Below are 23,553 nucleotides of genomic sequence, written 5' to 3'. Positions count from 1 at the left end.
TCTGTTCCATTGGTCTGTATGTCTGTTTTGGTACTAGTACCATGCTGTTTTGGTTACTGTAGCCTTGTAGTATAGTTTGAAGTCAGGTAGCGTGATGCCTCCAGCTTCGTTCTTTTTGCTTAGGATTGTCTTAGCTATACAGGGTCTTTTTTGGTTTCATATGAAATTTAAAGTAGTTTTTTTCTAATTCTGTGAAGAAAGTCAATGGTAGCTTGATGGGAATAGCTTTGAATCTATAAATTACTTCAGGCAGTTTGGCCATTTTCATGATATTGATTCTTTCCTATACATGAGCATGGAATGTTTGGGCAGTATGGCTATTTTCACGATATTGATTCTTTTATCCATGAGCATAGAATGTTTTCCATTTGTTTGTGTCCTCTCTTATTTTGTTGAGCAATCATTTGTAGTTCCCCTTAAAGAGGTCCTTCACATCCCTTGTAAGTTGTATTCCTAGGTATTTTATTCTCTTTGTAGCAATTGTGAATGAGAGTTCACTCACGATTTGGCTGTTTGTCTATTATTGGTGTATAGGAATGCTTGTGATTTTTACACATTTGTTTTGTATCCTGAGACTTTAATGATATTATATCATTAAAAAAATTACATGGGAAAAATTAGGAGAATGTCTAAAAAGGCTTTTTAGATGGATGATGTTGAAAAACAGATTGAGAACACTATCATCAACTAAATGGGTGACAGATCACTTTGCAGATATGACAGCAGCCAGTATGGGCTACAGTGGTCAACCGTAATGTTGAGAGTGAGCCGGGTGCCGTGGCTTATGCCTGTAATCCCAGCACTTTGGGAGGCCGAGGTGAGTGAATCGCTTGAGGTTAGGAGTTCGAGACCCACCTGGCCAATATGGCAAAATGCTGTCTTTTCTAAAGATACAAAAACTAGCCAGGCGTGGTGACGCATGCCTGTAATTCAGTTGACTGAGGCCTGAGAATCACTTGAAACCAGGAGGCAGAGGTTGCAGTGAGCCAAGATCGTACCACTGCACTCCAGCCTGGGTGACTCCACCTCAAAAAAAAAAAAAAAAAAAAAAAAGAACAAAATATTTGATAAAACAGTTCTACCCAGAGCTGTTTCTGTATGGCAGCAGTCACAGGTTATTTAGACAAAACATTGCTATGGATAATTCTTTTAGGTTAGCCAGTCTGGATGTAGAGTTAAAATAATCAGATCCTGTTTCTACATGCAGAGGGTTTTCTGGAGTTAGACAAGGGTTACCATGCCTCTTGTTCATTCCTTTGGCTGGGGTTTCATGCTCAGCATGAGTGATCTCCAGCTCCTTTACCTATTTAAATGAACATTTTGTCTGGGTGCAGTAGAAACAGAGAAGGACTGAGATACATTCTTTAATTCTGCAAATAAAATTTCAACATTTAATGAACATTATCCTAATCACTTTATATGCAATTTAGCATTTAATCCTCACAGTATGAATTATTTTACTTAATCATTCCCACAGTTCTATTGAGTAGATCTTATTATCTATATATAACAAAATAATGATCCTGGGACTTAGAGAGTTTAAGTAACTTGTCCAAGATCACACCACTAAAAATTGACAGGGCTGAATCCCTTGTGACTATTAGTCACTGAAGTCACTGTGACATGGACAACTTAACTCCTTTAAGCTTCTATAAAACAAGAATAAGAATAACACTTCTCAGGGTTTTTCATGAAAAAATTTGTTAATATTTGTAAAACACTCAGAACTTTGCCTGCATCATTAAATGCTTAGCAAATGTTAGCTGTTATTAGTTTGTCCAGGATCTTCTCTCTTTCTCTGTTTTTTGAATATTAGGGTAGGCAGAAATCTGAACCATGGCGCTAAGTAGTAATTTTGGTATTGTAGTAAACTTCCTAGATAGGTCAACTGGGCATTTCTTTGGCAGTGATGAGAGAGAAGAGACAGGCTTGAGAATTTTGGAGGTAGATTTTAGGACCTGGTGATAGTCCATTTTTGTTTTATTTTAAAGAAAACTTCGTTGAGGCTCTTTTTAGTCTCCTCTGTGGCTTGGATTTGTATCTCTAAAGCCTCCTCCTCTTTGAGTTTCTGTGGCCTGCATATGTGTAAAATCTGACTCCTAAACTGGAAGTTGGGTTGTGAATTAAACACACAGGAGAGCAGGTCACAGGAGCAGGCACCAGGTGGTGAGGCAGAATATAGTTCTGGACGGGTAGCCAGCATGTTGCCATTACTTTGAGGAGAGGCTGGGGGCAGGCAGTGGGAAGTGATTATCTACCACCATGCAGCTGTTAGGCAGGGAGGGAGAGTATTCAGTGTTAGGAGAGAAGACAGCAGAGATAAGCTTTGGACCAGCAGATCAGAGAGCTTCCATTACAGATAGGCAGGGCAGAGTCTGCACAGCTCTTTGAAAAGAATGCTATATTGTCAAACTCAGTGGTCACACAGACCCAAGTATAACTTTGGCGAACAGCGTTTGACTTAGAAATGCCTCACTCATTTCTATATCTAACTCAGAGATGTGTCTGAGGACAAAGGGTAAATAAGTGATGAAAAATTTAGGCATTTGGAGAAAAAGACAGAGAGCCTAAGCTTGTGTCTTACAGGAAGGACTTTCTTCCTGTTCATTCTCAGATGGTTTGCATTCTGTAATTGGATTTGGACAGGGTTTCTAATGGATCAGGAATGTGTCTTCCCAGAACTAAGGTACTACTATTTAGTAATGTGGGGAGGAAGCCAGCAGACAGCGTAGTGGAACCTGTGTGCAGATGCCACTCACTAGTCCTGTTATCCTTGGGAAGTCACTTAAATCTACTGAGTCTTACTGGGCATAGTGACGTGTGCCTATAATTCCAGCTACTCAGGAGGCTGAGGTGGGAGCATTGCTTGAGCCTGGAAAGTGAGGCTGCTGTGAGCTGTGATCATACCAGTGCACCCCAGCCTAGGTGACAGAGCAAGACCCTGTCTCTTAAAAAAATTTCCTGAGTCTTGGTTCCTTTATCTTTAAAATGGGAATAATAATAATAGCCAACATGTACAACACTGTGTGCCATACACTCATTTACTCTTCACAGCTACTCTATTATTGTCATCCTCGTTTTCCTGGAAAGGAAACTGAGGAACAGAATGATAGAGTAACCTGCCCAAGATTCCACAACTCCTTGGCAGTGAGCAAGGATCTAAACATAGGCAGACAAGGTTTCTATGCTCTCAACTTTCCCTGTCTCCTGCCTCTCTAAACCTAGCACAGAGAGGCATTCAGTAAATGGTACTTCTGGGAGAGGAATGCGGAGGCAACTTCAAGACCTCTCATCTTTTAAGTGCACTGAGCAAGGAAAGAATCAAGTTGACTTAGAATTGGCTCTATTTATAGAGCTAACTAGAGGTGTGGAAATTGCATAGGTTCTCTTCCATTTCTAACTTGTGTCCATAGATACACAATTCCAGAATGACTTTTAAAAGATTTTAGTGCTTTTTGGCTTCTTAAACTTAAATCTGAAAACAAATACCTTCAAATCAGTGCTTTGAAAAGTAAACATACACAGTGTATATGTGTGAGTGTGTGTGCACGTACTATTCAATATCTTGTAGCATTACTCTACTTCAGAGCTATTGTTTTCATACCTATTTTCATCAGGCTGGTACTTCATAGATAAGCTGCAATAAGGGTTTTTTAAGAAAATTCTATGATTACTTTTCAGCATATGAAATCGCGTTTGGCTTTGTGGAAATGTCTGGGTACACTGATCTAGCAAAGAAAGCAAATAATAGACAAGCCAAATTTTGTAAGTAGACAGTTATTCATATTTGAATTAACAGATTAAAGAATTATAAAAAAGAATTCTATAATTCATTCTTTCTTTTTCATTTACAATATAACACTAACTTTCCAAACTAGATTTTCAGAACAGTCTGTTTTTTTTTCTTTTTTTTATTAACTGATGGAAGCCTCTAGATATCCCTTTTAAAGAAAGAGCAAATGATGAAAAGGAAAGGAAATGAAAATAATCTTAAATATTTGTGCCATTCTTAGCTTACACTTCTTATGTAGACATAAAGTAATAACTTTGCTAAACTTCCTGATGAAACATTGTACCAATTTTTCTGAAAGCGTTTGAAATAATAAAACATTTATTTTACAATTGTATCATTTTTATATATGAGGTTATATTTTTCACATAAAAAATCGTAATTTTAATGTACTTGCCCTTTGTTTGGTGATACCCTATCCACAGATGTCTTCATTCTTGAAACCCATGAAAAATAGACCAGGACTTGTTATACCTACTTTAACACTAACCATGGCAAATTATACACTAAAGAGATTTGAGTAATCCACATCTTTCATCTCTGAAATATAGAATTGACCCAACATGAATGTGTAATTTTATCAATAGGTTGCTTACTTTTGGTAATAAAATATTCAGTGTGTTTCTTGGAAGCGAGTAGCCTACACTTTTATGAACATACATACATTTTATTGTAGAGATGGGGGATCATAGAACTTCTAGTTACGGTTTTGAAGACCCAAAGTATGCACATTTAAAGCACATAAAAGTATTCCTGGGGGGAAATGGGGTTCACACAAGGTTTAGTCACAAACTTAAAATAACTGAAGACTTGTCAAGGAAAATGACATCCCGGAAGGCACAGAAATATATGTCACTGTCTTAAAAGAGAGTGTGGGGGCAACTTTAAAATAATTAAAGACATTGTGAGTCAAATCTTGCTGAAATATAATGTGGATAAAGGATACTCTGCTATTGATTCCTATCCTTCAACCACAGGTTTGATAAAGAAGACAAATATTTGATATTTGTTATCTAGATACCCATGGTTTGTAGGACAATGAATTTAAAACCCCATACTTCATTAAAGGAGTCATGGCTTTACAGAGTGATATTGGTTGTTGGTACAGAGATTACAGCAAAATTATGATTCTATTTTTAACATATTTGTACACAATATGCAAAAGAAAAACATTTTGTAACAATAGATGCTTTAAAGTCTTACTGAAAATAAAAAAGTTGTCAATTTTGTAGAACTCCAGAGTTTGAAGGATAAACTCCACTTTCTTTGCCCAAAGCTACATCAGGAGAGCCACATTTGATTTGTTTACTTTCTCTCAATTCTCTTGAAAAAGTATAGCCTCTTTCTCTGGGGCAGAAGTTTCATATGAACATTTTTTGCATAAGTTTACATATAACCAAAGCAATGAAAATAAAATCATTATTATAAGTACACTATACACTTATGTGTACATATAATGTATGTATATATCGCTTTGAGAAAAAGAGATGTACATATCTCTTTGTACATATCTCTTTGAGAAAAACTGTAAATTATTGTGTTATAGATGCTGTTTTCCCTTTTCCAAATAATAATAAAAATTCAATATGGATCCTATTATTCAGCATGCAGCAGGGAAAGCTGCATGTAAATTTAAATTTATTATCAATTTCAAAATTTTAGTTATCCCAAGAATGGTTTCCAACTTACATGTATTATTTAGGTGGTATATGTCTGTCATGGTACAAAAGGCATTAAAAAGATCACCATGGTGGATGCAGTAAATTGTGTTTCATAGAACATGAGAAGCTGATTCTGAGTTCTCTCATTCTCCTAGTTCTCAATTTATATATGCACCCTTGCTCATTATCTCTGCCTTTGTGTAATGTTCTCCCATTTTTCTTGTATTCATTTAAATTGTACTCAGAGATTACAGTGAGGACCCCTAAATGAAAGGGGTCTTAGTGATCATGACCAGCATTTTAGAGAAGTCAGAATGAAGCTTGAGAGGGGATGCCCTGAGAGAGATCATATAGTAGTGTGTGACAGAACTGAGGTAACCACCTCTGGATTATACTCTGCTGCTTTGTGTAAATAAAAACAAATATGGGAAATCTTAGCTTTTTCTTTAAGACTCAGTTCCAGTCTCACACTCCAGTAGGAAGGAGCCATGTCTGACTAAGGGCACTGACTGGAATCCAGGCTACTTTGTACACTTGCTGAATGAACATAAACAGATTCTTTTATCTCCATGTATTGGTCCATTCTGATACTGCTGTAAAAAAAAAACCACCTGAGACTGGGTAATTTATAAAGAAAATAGGTTTAATTGGCTCACGGTTCTATAAACTGTGTAGGCTTCTCCTGGGGAGGCCTTGGGAAACTTACAATCATGGTAGACGGTGAAGGGGAAACAAGTACATCTTCATATGGCCAGCAGGAGAGAGAGAGGGAGAAGTGTTACACACTTTGAAACAACCAGATCTCGTGAGAAATCAAGATCACAAGAACAGCAAGGGGGAAATCCACCTCCATGATACAGTCACCTCCCACCAGGTTTGTCCCCCAACACTGGGAATTATAATTAAATATGACATTACAGTACCAAACCATATCACTCCATTTTATCAGTGTCTTAATTAGTAAAATGGAGAATATAACACTCCTACCTCATAGGGTATGAAGGGCCTTAAGTAAGTTAATATTTTTGAAGCACTTAGAGTAGTGCCAGGTCATAGTAAGTGCCTAATAAGCATTAGTTGTCATTGTTATAATTGTCCTTATTAATAACTTTTCACTCTTATTTTGTGTTTTTTATCAATACCACCCAAGTAGCACTTGCTTCTTTTCTAGCTGCTTTATCTAAGATGTTAATTTATTCCAGTTTTCTCTTCCCAGCTCAAGTCATATCAGGGCAAGGACTATGTTCTCTATTTCTTTTACATACCTCGATAGAACCTAACACAATGTTTGATGCAAAATAGGAATTCTGTAAATAATTTTCGTCCTGCTGGTTGATTTTAGATAAATCGATTTCTAACAGTTGCAACTCTGGCCGATGTTTACATGTTCTCAAAGAAAGTGCCAATTACAATGTGTTGCAATATAATATGCCAGTGTTCTATGTTAAAAAAAAAAAAAAAAAACCAAAGACCATTGTATAGTCATAGTGTTTGAAGTTGCATAGAAAGGTCCAGAGAATACATGTGTGGGATGGTTTTAGGATTAGTGAGTGAGAGGATAGGTTATTTTGTGTTACTACCAGAGACATTATGTAAGATATTTTTGGCTGTTTCCAACTGCACATTGATACCATCATGATATGAATAGTATTACTCTAAGTCCTGAATTCTACACATTTTACTAAGGCACACTTTTAACACAAATTATTGGCTAGACATCAGAATTGCTTGGTGAGCTTTAAAAAAAATCTCAATACCCACACCATACTTCAAAACAGTTAACTCAGAATCTCTGGGTAACAGTATTTATTAAATCTCTTCTCCTGGTGCCACCGGGCAGCCAACTGGGAGAACTATGCTAGAATGTTAGATTGCAAGAATATCGTTCTATGGCATATTCACCCAAGGTAGGGCATTAAGGTAGCAACTTAAATTGTCAAGCAATATGTGGCCTAGACATTGACTCATTTTCAAAGAGGGGTTTTGAGAAATCAGGAGGCATATGACCATAAGTCCTGTTACTAAGGCTCTATAATGCTGAAACCTTATTTTGTTTGATTTGTTTCCCTTCCCACAGGACTGTGGCTAGGACTTTGTTTTCCTTTTTGGCCAGGCAGACTCCTGTAGACTTTCATTTTCCATACACTGGATCCCTGCTTTATGCCTGACCAGAGGGGAGTGGCAGCTCCTGAGTCACACTATTGAGTCTCCTTGGGCACTCTGTGATTTTCCTGGGACTCTCCTATTCTCCCCAACGTTGTGTTTTCTCTGGTTTGATGATTTTTGTCTCAGGATTCAGCTTAAAGACGTAGAGTCTTGCATGGGAAAAAGAACATTTGGATACGTCAAAACATAGATTTGTTTTTCTATATTTTAGACCAGTTATGACCTATGCTGAACAACTTTATACTGTAGAATATTCTATTGCATTTAGTTAATGTGAAATGTGTGTTATAATTTCTATCATCTTTTTTTTCAGTCCTGCTCCTGAATAAATAATTCGTATTATAAGTTGTATTTATTCCGAAATTACTTCTTCTTTTCTTTGTTACAGTCTTTACCCGTTCTGTGTATTCAGAAAATATTTCTTGAGAATCTGTGGTATGACAGACACTGTGGCAGGCACTTGGGATATAAAGATTAAAGGCAGTATCCCTCATGGACAACTTGGGGAGATGGTCAAGGGCTGTGATAAAGGGATGTATGAACTGCTTTGATGCCACAGAGGGAGGAAACCTATCCAAACATGGGGCAGGGACAGTGAGGGGCAGCAAGTGCGCAGTGAGAGAGGGAGGGGCAGTGAGGAAAGTCTTTGAGGAGTGGGCCATGTCAGATTGTATCATTAGGCCTAGCATAGTAAGTGACTTCTCTCAATGTTTGGTGTTAAACAAAGGCTACATTGAGCCTTGCCTTGAACAGCACATAGAAGTTAGCCTAGTAGAGAAGAAGGATGGGTGGAAGGAGAGCAAAAGTCTGGGGCCTGTTGTGTTGAAAGCAGAGCATGTGCTTAGAGGTATGAGCAAGGGTGGCTCAGCCACTAGTGCTTGAAAGTGATGGCATTGCTGGTTCGCAAAGGATGGCAAGTGTGTACAGGCAGGGCAAGTGGAGGTCAGATTGTCCCACACCTTCTAACTGATGCTAGAAAGTTAGTATTTCTCTAGAATCTGACAGGAACCATTTAAGGAGATGTCACGGGGATTGACGTGGTCATGTATACCTTTCAGAGAAATCATTTTAGTGGAACATGGGAGTGAGACAGGACAGAGAAACCTGTGAAGAGTAACATGATATGCCAGGGGAAGAATGGTGGGAACCTAGGACCATTTAGGGAAAAGTCAAATCCTTGCTTTGTACCACACAACAAAATAACATTCAGAAACATTAAAGATGTCAATATGAAAATAAAATACTAGAAAGAAAACATAGGAGAATATTTTTTAAATCTTGGGGGTTGAGGAATCCTTTCAAAGGAAAGCAAGAGACCAAAGGCCAGAATATAACAAAAATGAATGTCTGACTATGTGTAAGGTACTAGATGCTAGAGGAGTGTGGATTAGTAGACCTGCTTTGTGCTTTTAAGGGGCTTACGAAGTAAAGAAAGTTAGAAAACAGAACATTCCAAATGCCTTGGGCTGAGTGCTGTGTTGGAGTTAAGTAAAAGATTCAGTGGGGACCTACAAGAGCAGTTACCTGGGTTCGCTTGGAAGTGGACAGGAGAGGCTTGAGAAAGCAGAAAGTGAGCCACATCTTCATGTAGGATCTGTCAGGTGTTTGAGAGCAGTTAAGGAAAGAGAGCATTTTAGGTAGAGGGTACAGCTTGTACGAAGATAGAGGAGGGTTCATTTGGTATTTTGGGTGTGCAAAGTGCAAGAGGACGGGCAAGACATGGGGGTGGGAAGTGCTGAAGCTGAGGTTGGAGAAGGCAGTGAGAGGCAAATTCAGAGTCTTAATTATTCAGAGTCTTACTGATGGCCAGTGCCATCGATAGAGCTTTCTGTGATGATGGGCATGTACTATTCTGTGCTGTCCAGTGTGGCAGCCATGAACCACATGTGCTATTGAGCATGTGGAATGTGGCTAGTGCAATTGAAGAACTGACTTTTTAATTGTATCAAATTTTAATTAATTTAAATAATCGCTGTGGCTAGCAGCTACCATATTAGACAGTGCAGCTATAAACAATACGGAGTTGGCCAGGCGCAGTGGCTAACGCCTGTAATCCTAACATTTTGGGAGACCAAGGTGGGTGGATCACTTGAAGTCAGGAGTTCAAAACCAGCCTGGTCAACATGGTGAAACCCCGTCTCTACTAAAAATACAAAAAGAATTAGCCGGCTGTGGCGGCAGGCGCCTGTAATCCCAGCTACTCGGGAGGCTGAAGCAGGAGAATCGCTTGAACCCGGGAGGCAGAGATTGCAGGTTGCAGTGAGCCAAGGTCACACCATTGCACTCTAGCCTGGGTGACAGAGGGAGACTCCGTCGTTAAAAAAAAAAAAAAAAAAAAAAATGGGGTCGTTGAAAGTTTTTTAAAGGGAAATATTAACAGTGTGAACAAGTTTATATTTTAGAAAGATCACTCTAGTAGGCAGGAAGAAAATCAACATTTGTGAGAGCCCACTGCTTCCAGATAGGATACTAGGTGCTGTCATATGTATTGGGTCATTTACTACTTACAGCAACTTTAAGGTATAGAAGGCATGGTATTTCCATTTTACAGACAAGAAAACTGGATCTCAAAGAGGGTAAGTCATTTGTCCAAGGTCACAAAGCCAGTAAATGAAAGAAATTTAAAATTTAACTTCCCATTTCTGGCAAAGCTTTTAGTAATTTTTTTAAATAATAAACTTATTTTTTAGAGAAGCTTTAGGTTCACAGCAAAATTGAATAAAAAGCACAGAGTTGCCATACACCCACTATCCCTGCACACAAAAAAATCTGCCCTACTGTCAACATCCTGCCTCAGAATGTGGTACATTTGGTACAGTCAATGAACCTACATCGTCACGTCATTATTGCTCAAAGTCCATAGTTTACAGTAGGGTTCACTCTTGGTGTGTACATTCTATGTATTTGGACACATTTATAATGACACATATCCACCATTACAGTATTATACAGAGTCGTTTCGTTCCCTTAAGAATCCTCTGTGCCCTTTCTGTTCATCCTGCCTACCTCCCTCTTCAACTCCTGGCAACCCCTGATCTTTTTACTGTTTCCATAGTTTTACCTTTTCCATAATGTCATACAGTTGGAATTACACACTATGTAGCCTTTTCAGATTGGATTCTTTCACTTGGTAATAAGCATATTAAATTTCCTTTATGTGTTTGCATGGCTTCATAGATCATTTCTTTTTAGTGCTGAATAACATTCCATTGTCTAGATGTACCACATTATCCATTCACCAACTGAAAGACATCTTGGTTGCTTCCAACTTTTGGCAATTATGAATAAAGCTGCTATAAACATCCGTGTACAGGTTTTTGTCAGACATATGTTTTCAGTTCACTTGGATAAGTACCAAGAAGTACAACTGCTACATCATATGGTAAAAATATGTCTAGTTTTGTAAAAATACTGTCAAACTGTCTTCCAAAGAGGCTGTACCATTTTGCATTCCCACCAGCAATGAATGAGACTTTCTGTTGCTCTGCATCCCACCCGCATTTGGTATTGTCAGTATTCCGTATTTGGGACATTCTAATATGAGTGTAGTGGTATCTCATTATTGTCTCATTTGCAGTTCTATAATGACATATGATCCTGAATGTCTTTTCATATGATTATTTGTCATCTGTGTATCATTTTTGGTGGGGTGACTGTTTAGGTCTTTTGGCCATTTGTTAATTTGGTTGTTTGTTTTTTAATTGTTATTTATTACTATTTTATATCTGAGATACACCTAAGATAATCACCTTATTAAAAAAAGAAAAGCATCCCCTGATAGCTCAGCTTAGAGCTGACCTGCTCACAGCTAGGCCACGATGTTCTCATTTTGAACATGAACAATTCACAGAACATCAGCATTAACAAGACCACTTTACAACTGTGATGTTATGAGGCAAAATCAAGACCACTCTGTAACATACCTGAACACAGACAAGACTAAGAACATGAAGCAAACCACAAAAGTGACCAACATCCCCCTCCATGTACATAGGACTGCTGTTGCTTTTCTGCCAGTCACAGATTTAGCTTCACCCCTTCCTCATGCCTCTGAGATTAAAACAACAACAACAAACTAAGATACTCAGTGAAAAGATTGCCTCTACTTTGTGATAGCCCCAAATCCAGAGGCAAAGGACCTTTTCTTGAAACCTCCCGAATAGGACTTGGGAGTTTTCCAGGCAAACCTGATCAACCTGCCCTCTGAAATAACCTAACACAAGCCTAAATATTTTAACAAGCCTCTCCTGACATCCTTTTACTGAGATGCCTCCCACCTCCCTATGCCGTTTTGTCTCTCTTGCTGCAGACAGTTCCAATAAACCTAACCTTGTTTAACTTCAGGTTGGTCCTGTTGGTTTTTGGTGATAGGCAAAGACCAATCAACAAAATCAAAGCAAAGCAAATACTATAGCAATGATTCCAGCAGGTCACTCCTTTAACAATAATATTTTAAATGATTAATTTCCCTGTAGCAATAAAAAGTGAAAAATTACATAACTATTAGGAAGCCAAATAGCATAGAACCTTAACATGAAAGAAAAATATTCAGAAAATACTGTGATGCCGTGATAGGCAGCTCTTTGTTTTCTTGTCTTTGTAACAACTCCCCTTCCTTTCTCTCAGGGATCATGTCTGACCACCAGTTTGGTAACCAGTTCATGTGCAGTGTGGTGGCCTCTCACGTGAGTCACCTGCCCACAACCAACCTCAGCTTCATCTGGATTGCTCCACCTGCGGGCACAGGCTGTGTTAATTTCATGTGAGTACCCAAAGTGTCTGCAATACATACAGAAGGCAAATACTTAGGAATTCTCATGGGATTACATATAGAGTAACTATTTAAGTGTTTTATTTTGACAGATCTAACCTTAATTAAAATCACTAATTTTGTCAAAAAAGGTAAAAACTTTTTTAAAAAGTAAATTTAGCAGTTTATTTTTGCATATTTATGTGTACCTCCAAAAGTCTAAATTGGATTTTAGCTGACAAAAGTACGCAATAAAATAAAAGTAAGTGAATTGGTGGGGCGGAAGGTTAGGGGACATGGGGAACAGGGAGAAATTGTTCAGAGGGTACCAAGTTTCAGTTAGGAGAAGTAAATTTGGAGATCTGCACAGCATGATGACTATAGTTAAGGTATTGCATATCTCAAAATTGCTAAAAGAGATTTTAAACATCCACATCACAAAGAAATGATATGTAAGGTAATGGATATGTTAATTTGCTTGATTTAATCATCACAAATGTAAACATATATGAAAACATCACATTGTGCTCCATAAATATATGCAATAAATATTATCAATTTTTAAAAGACAAAAATAATCAAATAAATCAGGGCAATTAGAAAATGAATGTTCAGAAAATATGGTGAAAACGGGTCACAAAATGCTATAAGGCCTTACCTGCCTTTTGGAAAAAGACCACAAATTTAGCTTTGAGCTTTCTGGCCATTAGTGCCAAGAGGAAAATGGGATCGCTTAGGGAATTTGTGGTGGCCAGAAGTCAGGTACTCTATAGGGATCTAACAGCTCTCCCAGGTGCTTTCATTTAGAGGAAACTAGAGGAGGTTTTGAGCAGTGTTCTCAAGAGCATCCTTAGGTAAACACTATACTATGGTTCCAAGCCTATGACTGTGACATCTCTTGGTATAGACTATGCCCCTAACCCCTATCCCTACCCCACAGTCACCATGTCTCATCCTTCTTATTCAGGGTTCTTTTTTCCCCCCATAGCATTTTTAAACTTCTAATACATGATATCCTTCACTTATTTAGTTACAAACATTGTTTCTCATTTGTCACTTCCTACTAAAATGCAAGCCCATTGAAGGCAAGGATTTTTTGTCTGTTTTTTGTTTTTTTGTTGTTGTTGTTTTCTTCACTGATTTGTCCCAACTGTCTAGAACAGTCCCTGGTACATAGTCAGCCCTCACTAAATGTTTGTCAAATAGATGAGTAAGCTAATGGTGTAAAGTCAAAGGCAGTTCAGAAACAGCTGTTCTATGGGCAGTCAAGCAAAGTAGAGCTGGAAGGCATCTTGTTTCTGTTCAGACTTTCTGCTCAGACAAAATCCCATAAAACCTGTGTACTCTAAAATTTACCACTGCCTTTTCTTTCCTCTTGATGACGAACAGTTCAGTGTCTGGGGTTTCTATGGGTCAGACATCACTGAAATACATACTCTTTCTGCCTATCCTCTGAGTTACCCAAGCTGCCAACATCAGACTCATCTCACATAACTGGTTGATATTTAAACCCATCATTTTCTCCCTCAGAAAGTTTTCTATAAGTGAACCTTTTCCTTCCAGTACATTTTGCTCAGATGATTGCAGTAGCTTCCTAACTTGTCTGCCTGCTCACCTCTAGCCCATTTTTCCTTCAGTATATCCTGCATATTGTTGTCCAGTTGATCTTCTGAAAGTGCAACCTTGATTACTGAAAATTTGGCTAAGTCTAAAACTCCTTTCTGAAGACCAAACCTTTGGCATAGGTTTGAAGGCTCTTCCAATGTCTTTGTTTATTATCTTCTCTCTTATCTCCCTTGACACGCACCTCGTGGTGGAGCCCGAACTGGCAGGCCTTCCTACAGTTCCCTACAGATTCTATAACTGTCTTTCTCCATGCCTTTTCCTGGGCCTGGAATGCTTTTCAATCTCAACCTCAATTGTTAAAATCTTACCTGTTCTTAAAGACCCGTGTTAAATCCCAACTCTTCTGTAAAACTTGCCAAGGTATCAACAACAACATTGATGTGTATAGTCACATTTTGCTTATAACTCTATTGTAGTGCTGATTGTATTTTACTATATAGTTGTTTGAATTAAGTTATTGTCTTTTATGTTAGATTGGACAGGGACAAATTCGTATTTCTTTTTGATTCTCCATTAGGTGCTACAGTGTCTTTTATATAAGATGTCAAGGAAAATTCCCCTTGAATTATATGATGGTCAATGTTGTCATTACCTTTAACTTAATAGTGATCCCTGACTCTTTTGGTATGCTTTCTCTTACGCATATTGGCACTTGCAAGGATGAATTGAATTCTTGCCATGCATAACTTCTTAATGTAAAATAAAAGTTGCTGTTTTGAAAGACAAAACACAAAGTATATCTATATCAGCAATAAAGAACTGCCTACTTCCAAACAGATATGTTTTTAATTGAATCTGTTTAAGATTGATATTTGTTAGCTTATGATCTCACTACTTTTGAGATATAAAACTCTATTTTCTTCTGATAAATAACTTAGATATTTTAAGTCTTAAATTCAAACAATGTTTTCTTAGCAGTTAGTTGGAAAAATACAGTTTAGTCAGAGTTTTTACTGACTACAAAAAAGTTTACACATCCTCACCCATTTCTTTCAGTATAATTTTGATGATACAGTTTGCACTTTTTAACATTCTTGACAAATGGTTAAGTCCTTTTTATCATAAGCCATGATAATGTTGAAAGCTACATGGAGTAGCTGCTTCCTTTGTGGGCAAGATGATTTTGTTGATCTCTTCCTACTCAGTTTGTGAGAGAGTACAGGAGAAGTTAAAATTGAACATGGGCCACTGAAGCAATTTATTTGAAATTTTCTGAACTAAATTTTTGTAATTTTTTACCTTTATTCTTTACCATAATATTTATTACATATTCAGTAGAGCTATATATAAGAGTTAGTATCTGTAATTAGCAAGTGCCCAGGAATCCTTGAAGAGGACTGCTAATATTCGATGTTAATTTTAAATATTAAAAACACACAAAGCCTCTGGCATTTGAAGGTAAATATACCATGATTCTCTTTTCTGATTAACCTCAAAAATTAAGGCTTTTACTTTTTAAGGTAAGAAAGATTGTTTCTTAGAAATTAAACTTTAGCCATGCTTATATGATTTTGTAGTATGTTCTGTATGACTTTTTGATGTTATTAGTTAACTCATACCATTATTTAATTTTCCACACGCTTGTTTTCTTTTACTAACTGAATTTTAAGATCAGGGACTGTGTGTAATATTTTTATATACCTAATAGTTTCTAGTGCTGAACTATAGACCAATAGAATGCTCTTAATAAATATTTGTTAGTAGCTAATAATGATACTGCATTTCATTGATTATAAGATACAGTTTTGTTGGTATTTTTTACATTTTGGCATCTCTGAAGTAGGGTTGTATTTTACATTTGATGGCATCCTACAATTATAATTGGCAGTGTTTATTTTTTAACGTCGTACAATTGATGGTGCATTGTACTGGAAGAAACCCAGAAATGAACATTTATCATTTACCATTTACATGGTCTTTCTAATGCTGGCAGTTGAATTGACACTACAGTCAATTCTGCAATCTCATTTTAGTACAGCCAATGTATGATGCAAACTCTGTGATTTTTGAAACCCTAGTTACCTATTTAAAATCCTTTTTTTAAAATCCCATAGTAAGAATTAGGAAGCATTTGAACTGAAATTCAAGATGATTATATAATGTGCTGTGTGTGCCTTTCCCAGTGAAGAGTAAGAGGCATGTTGTCTGAATAAACTGTGTTTTACTGGTAAACCACTGAGCCACATAGTCATTTGGGCTGTCTGTTTATGGCCTTTCTTGTTAAAAATAATCAAGTGAGAGACACAGAGGACTGGATGATTTCAGGATAAAGTGATAGATATACTGGTACAAATGTAGAAAAATGACCAAAATTATTTTATCATTACTTTTATGACACCTGTTGATAAAATTTATATTTGAAGTGTTAATTTTAATTCAAGATTTGCTGGGTATTCAGATCCTGTAGCAGTATAATTTGTTTTCACTTTTATATCTGATTATAGTCTTTAGTGACTAGTAAGTCTCAAGTTAAAAGAGGCAGTTAATCATCCAAACTTCTTGGATATCAGTCCCCTATCCCCAAGTCCCAAGGGGTTTGGGGAAGGGAAAGAAGAAGAAGGAGGAGGAAGAGGGGAGAGGAGGAAAGAGAGAAGGAAAAAAAGAAGAAAGAAAGTCAATCTCCAAACCATCTAACCCTAAAAATTAGCAAGAAACTACCAGGGAAAGGGGGTTGTAAAATAACAACTATAACATTAATAATATTTTTGAAAATTTACAGTGTGCCAGCCACTCTTCTATTTACCTCTTTTAATCCATTTAATTCTCAGTGATTCTGTAAAGTCAGTACTATTATTATCTCAGTCTGCAGATGAGGAAACTGAAGGACAGAGATGTTAAATCACTGGCCTAAGGTAACTCACCTAGTGAGTGACACAGCCTGGATTCAAAGGCAGTCTGGTTTCAAAGCAGATGATTTTGCTACTTCACTCCATTTGCCTTTAATATGATCACTTGTCTATTTTATCATGGTAAAATACAATAGTCATACAATGAAAATTAAATAAGAGTTTGCAGTGTGGTATCGGAATCTCTCTAAGTTTTCCAGGTGACCCACATGTGTTTCCTATCTACTTTTGAAATCTATCTCTATGTGAATATAGGAATATTATTGAATTCGTTCAAATAATGAGGGGTGCCACTTTAAAATTCTGAAATATGAAGAACATGGGTTTGATATTGTTATGTATGATATGTGGATATTGATCATATCCTATCCTTCATCGCAAGGGTATTTCATATGGGGAATGTGTGAATTACACGCAAAATTCATCACAATTAGGTTTAGGTTTAACTGTCTAGACAGAGATACTAGCATAATATTAGGATTAAAATGGAACATAAAAGAAGATCAGATTTGTGCCTAAATTAGTGATGATTTAATCTTATGTGAACTTTCTCAAAACTGAAAACAGAATAAACCAAGCAATATCCTATTTAAGATACTGAGCATGGACAAATAATGAACTTAGGTCAGCAAAGAGGAACATTAAGAGGATCATATTTGAACATTTGATATGTTAAAGTATCTCCTAGAGGGATGGTTTTCTTAAAGTATGCTAAACAAGAAGGCAAAAAAAAAAAAATCATTTAAAAAATTGAAGACACTAGCACTTTCTGAACACCTGCCAGGCTCAAAATAATAATACAGATGCAGAGGTTCGAAGTGGTGCCTTCAGTGTATCTCAGATGCCTTTAATTTTTGATGAGAGCCATTCAAGACTGTCTGGAGAATTCTTGAGAAAATATAGTGTGGTTGCCCATTTATTTCCATTCATCAGATGGACATATCACAGATGTATTTGCCTTGTTACTTAAACATTTGAAATAAGATCAAGGATTCCCCCATGGGTGTGTTTATTGGAAGTGCATTCATACCTATGGATAAAGATGCCAACAATGGATGCATACAAATGTTCTTTTACTTTCTAGATTATACATAGCTTACTGCATGTGTACATAGCTTACTGCAAAAATCAATTACTTCCCATTTAAGTCTGAAATGATTGTACCTATGCACTGAGATAAAACTGGATATGCTGTGTTCTAAAGGGGAAATTTCATCTTTCTTTTAAATCATGTCTTTTTTTTTTTTCTGACGCTCTGATTTTCTGTTTTTAAGCGGACATCTCCCAACTTGAGACAATTTCAGTGCTGCTCAAAAATATACCTCTATATGACAAGATAAAAAAAAATTGTCTAGCCTTAAAGGTAAATAACTAGGAGCCTAACTGATAGTTCTTACTTCCTCATAGGCCCCTGTTTTTCATCACATTTAAATAGCCAGTTAGGCATTAACATGGAGAAAGTCTAAGTTCAGGGACTAATTAATGTGTGTTCTTATGTGTCAACACTTTGGCAAATGGTCAAATGGTTGAGGTCAGAATGCTTCCTAGGGATTTAGTTTTTAATTTTAGGAAGTATGGTTGAGATAAAATATGTCAATAAATCTCCAAGAGGGCTTGAAAAATTATTTTTGTTATATTAATTGTACAACATATCTATTTTAAGACATTCAGTGAGCAAAGCTATTCCCTTCATTTTCCCCCCTCTTTTCTCCTTTCTTGTCTCCTCCTCCTTCCAAGAAGTCATGGTATAAACAGCACAGGTTATATTAGGGGAATCTTCTGGCATCTCCGCAGGATGCTGCTTTGTATCAAAATCATAAGACCATCAGAGAAATGGAACTGCTTTACCATGGGAAAATCTTCTATTCCAGTAATAAAATATTTTTTAACAAGGGTCCAAAGATGTACCTGTTTCTATGGAATTTTATGCTGCAGCAAATAGTTGTGTTAGCAGATTTGCTATTCTTCCTTTTTTTAATCTCTGCTTTTTTATTTTTTAGAGAAAAATGTTAGTTTTTTCCTGATGTTGAGCCCAGAAGCAAAAAAAAAATAAGAATAAAAAGCTATAGCAAAACAACCTATTCCTTTCTTTTCCTCTCATGTAATGTAATGGTGTGAGAACTTATGGAGATCACTCAAGTAAATGGTCTGAACTTGGTATCCACAAGATGTTCCTTATTACAAGGCTTTGTGGTTAAGATGGGATTACTATTGTGCTTGGCACTTCTTACTGGAAACCACATAGGACATTTGTGAAAGCAAAAAGACCAAAGTCAGTAAATCTAAAATTTTTATCTGTTATAATTATTAGACATTCTCTAAATCTAGTAGAAACTTTTAAAATGAGGTGTGGGCAGAGATTTGGGTTATTTCCCTATTATTGGAATTGATTAAACCAGTTTTAGAAATGTGAAATTTCATTTTTCCAGACTGCCTACACAGTCAAAAACATTGATGACAAAGACGTCTGAGAAACAGGTGAATAAATTTTTCCCATGGCAGCAAGAACTCTATGGTTTGCCAGTATAGTTATTTGGATACTAGCAACAGCATATTACTAAACTCTATTTTTAGTAAAGTCTCTGTATACTAAGGCCTTATTACAAATGTGAAATAAAACTGATTGCTTCTTTCAGATAAGAATTTTTTAAAGAACTTTTGTCCTCTGTGACCTATTTAGATATATAGATATGTATGTGTGTACACACACACACACACACACACACACACACACACACACACACACATTGTTTTAGTCTGTTTTGTGCTTCTGTAACAGAATACCTGAGACAGGATCATTTATGAACAATAGAAGATTTTTGGCTCTTGGTTCTGGAGACTAGGAAGTCCCAGATTAAGGGGCTGCATCTGGTGAGGGACTTCATCCTGTGTCATAACGTGGTGGAAGGCATCACATGGCAGAAACTGAACATGCCTGAAAGAAGAAAGGGGCCCATCTCATCCTTTTATCAGGAACCCACTCCTGAGGTACCTACTCTACTCCCACAATAATGGCATTAATCCATTCGTGATGGCAGAGCTGTCATGACCTAATCACTTCTTAAAGGTCCTGCCTCTCAACACTGTTGCATTGGGGATTATGTTTCCAACACACGAACTTTGAGGTGCACATTTAAACCATAGCACACACATAAGCACACACACATACACACATTCTAAAATTTGTTTAGCACCATACTTTCTAACATGATAGCTATAAGCCATGTGTGGCTATTTAAGTTTGAATTCATTAAAATTAAATTAAAAATTCAGTTCCTCAGTTGTACCAGCCACATTTTGAGTTCTCCGTAGCCACATATGGCTAGTGACTATTTTATTGAACAGCACAAATATAGAACATTTCCATCATTACAGAAAGTTCTGTTGTATCGCATAAGATTAGATAATCTGTTGAGTTATCTTTTCCCCAAATATTACCGTGACATTTACGGAAATTAACCATGCAATTCAAAGGACACATAGAAGGAAGAAAGCAAAACTAAGTTTTTTGCCATTGTTATGTGAACTTGAACCATCATAACTTATAAACTCACCAAATAAGATGGTAAGGGCTATTTACCTAATTGTTCATTTTAGTTTTATTTGCCAGTGCAACAGTTTCTATGATTTTTTATTTTATGGACAATGGTAGCCAAATATGACAAGTGAGTTATCATCCCTTACAGTGCCCAGGACTTAGTGCTGCTCTTTAGCTGTGTTGGGCTAAGGCATTTCCTCTGCCTGCCCCTGTGCCTGGATCTCAGTCCCTGCTTTCCCCTTGCTGATCTTCCACTTCCCTGCTACAAGATTTTAGATTCTGCATCTTTTCAAATGTGCCCTTATGCATGAAAACTTACTGTCACGTACCTAATATTAAAAAATAGCTAGTCTGGAAGACTAACTATTAATATGAAAATGGACATTAATGGAATCTGAAACTCTATTTTATGATAATGATGGTAATAATAGTAATAATAATAAAAAAAGAAACTTTAATTATTGAGTACTGGTATACCAGGCAGCCTACTAAGTTCCTTTACTCTCCTAGAACCACCTGTTATTGAAGGAAGAGCTTCAAGAACTCACAAAGACAGGTGTGTTTTGATCTAAAACGTGTTCTTTAAACCACCATCCTATACTACCACTTTGTATTGCTTTTAAAAATTAGTATTTATGAAGATAGTATAGCAATGAGAGATGCTTGGAATATCAAGTGACATAAACAAAATATTTGTTTCTGTGGTACAATTTCAAACACATAAAAATATATTCGTAGAGGATTTCTGGCATCATGGAATATTGAATTGGCATAGCAGAAATGCTTCCCACTGAAATAAAATAGCAACTCTAGCTAAAATGAAGCAAATACACACATACACACACACACACACACACACACAAACACACACACAGTGTTTTGAAAGAAAGTGAAAACACTGGTTTCAAGAAGAAAGGAGAGATATCAAAGCTGGGTCAAGAAATAGGATCTGACATTGTGGTGGCCTACACATCTCTTAAACCTGATTTAGGTCCTAGATCTGGAGTTTTAACCTAGGTGGGGCCTGGAGCTATTGTCAGGAGCCTCTTAAAAGACAGCAGGAGATAAGAAAGGAGAGGGAGCTGGAACTGGGCCCACTGATTGAAGCCTGACTGGGAAAACAGCAAAGAATTTTGTCATCTGAATGGAGCCTTTGGTCAAGATAAGGTACTTATAAGAAGATAAAACCCTCAACATGTGGAATCTAGCTTTACATTAGTAATCTGTGCAGAACTCTAAGTGAAGAAATTAACAACTAATTGAAGTTTTAGAAGGAGAGAATAAAAATAGTAAGACAGATTTGAAGAGATAATGGCAGAAAATTTTCTAGAACTAAGGAAGATGTGTGTGTTTTCTATCTAAGCAAGAAAAAATAAATTAGTACTGATACAGGTCATGATAAGCCTTCAGTATATCAAAGACAGAAGACATCAAAGGTGACAAAATAGAAAAGACAGATTACCTATAAATTTAATCTGGCAGTGGTCTCATCAGCAACAAGAGATGCCAGAAGACAGTGGAACAATATCATCAAAGTGAATTGTCCTCCTAGAATTCTGTACCTAGGTAAAGTATCAGTCAGGTGTGAAAACAAAACAAGATATCAAACTGTACAAAAAAGTACACTTTAATATTTTTACCGCACATAGCCCATGTTAAAGCAAATTTTTAAAGGATGTCCTTCAGTCAAAACAAACCCAGAAGGAAAGTGTGGGATACAAGAAATTGTAGTGTGATACAATAATTAATAGTGAGTAAAGAAATTAGTAAGAACATTAGAAACTCTCGGCATTTTACATGCAAATAAATTTACGTATAACATATATACCAATAATTATTTTAGGATAGAATTTAAAGGCAACATATAACTAAAATATATGAAGCAACATTAATGTATACTTTGGAGGAAAAAGGAAATCAGTGTTAAAGTTTTCTAATGTCATCAAATTATTTTGCAGGAAGGTTATGGGCTCAGTTGATTGTTAAAGATATAAATGTAAAGAACAGAAATAAAATTATAACTTCAAAAATAGGGAGATGAAGGGCAAAGGATTAAAGAACAGTTAGTTAAAACATCAGAATAAAGGAAAAGGGTAAATTAAAAAATCATAGACGTATAAAGCATAATATAAGATAACAAATAATTTTAAGTAAATTATCAATTACAATAAATATAAACAGATTAAATTCACCAGGCAAATCACTGTGACTTTCAGAATGCAATTACAAAAATACAGCAACATGCTGTTTCTGAGAGATAAAACTAAACATAATGGCACAAAAACACTGCAAGTACAGAGATGGAAAAAAACATACCAGGCCAGTGCTAACCAAAGGTAGGCTAGTGTTACTATAGTAATAACAGGCAAAATAAGTAAAAAATTATTAGGGATAAAAGGGCAATTACCTAAGAACGAAATAACCTGCGTGTGGACTAAGCTGAAGGAAACATACAAAATTGAAACCTGTCTTTCAGGTGGCAGAATACTCAGTACGTATCTCTAGTATTTCAGTTGCAGGTAGTATTATGAAAATATTTGAGCAAAGTGATTCCTTAAACATTAGTTGTTGAATAGATGAATGAATACATGCTTACATGAGTGGAAAAATGCACGAATATGCCAGAAGATTATGTTATAGAATTAGAGTTTATACTCTGCCATTTCTACCTTTAGGCATGCACTGGTGACAGCTAGCTTTATATTACAGTATCTTAGGTGCTCTGAAAATACCAATTTGGTAATTTAACAAAATTTTATCAATAATTTGAATTTTTGATTTGCAGTTGATTTTCTTTACTAATTTAAATGACATTGCATACATTCCTCTTCTAAATATTATGAAGGTTTAAACATGCTAGAGTATAAATATTATTAAATTAGATTTTTATGGTTTGTGAATGCTATTTAGACTAATATAAAATTTAAAAGGTTAATATTAATAATATTTTTAAATTGATGGCATGAATTCATGTAAAACTTTGTTTACACGAATCACAAAGTTAAAAGAAAAACAATTTGAGGAAATAAAAAAATACAAGCCACATCTTTCCTGGAATTATAAGATAACCTATTTAAAATTAAATCAGTGCATATTGATGTTTTATTTAGCACTGAGAAATATTAAATAAAATTATTATTTCCATCTGTATTTTAGCACCTCACAATATTAAAGTG

The 23,553-nt window shown here is 36.2% G+C and overlaps 1 protein-coding gene across 2 annotated transcripts in view; it reads left to right on the top strand.

Annotated features, from left to right (window-relative positions):
- RELN (reelin) overlaps nucleotides 1–23,553 on the top strand; it is a 519,467-nt gene that overhangs the window by 142,343 nt on the left and 353,571 nt on the right. For both annotated transcript variants that reach the window (XM_023192552.2, XM_023192551.3), the window contains exon 3: nucleotides 12,244–12,379. In XM_023192552.2, the coding sequence (XP_023048320.1) occupies nucleotides 12,244–12,379 (136 nt within the window). The remainder of the gene's footprint in view (nucleotides 1–12,243; nucleotides 12,380–23,553) is intronic.

The sequence above is a fragment of the Piliocolobus tephrosceles genome, chromosome 8, assembly GCF_002776525.5.
Source record: "Piliocolobus tephrosceles isolate RC106 chromosome 8, ASM277652v3, whole genome shotgun sequence".
Taxonomy (NCBI): Eukaryota; Metazoa; Chordata; class Mammalia; order Primates; family Cercopithecidae; genus Piliocolobus; species Piliocolobus tephrosceles.
Note: the sequence above shows the minus strand (reverse complement) of the source record. Positions and strands in the feature narration are given on the sequence as shown.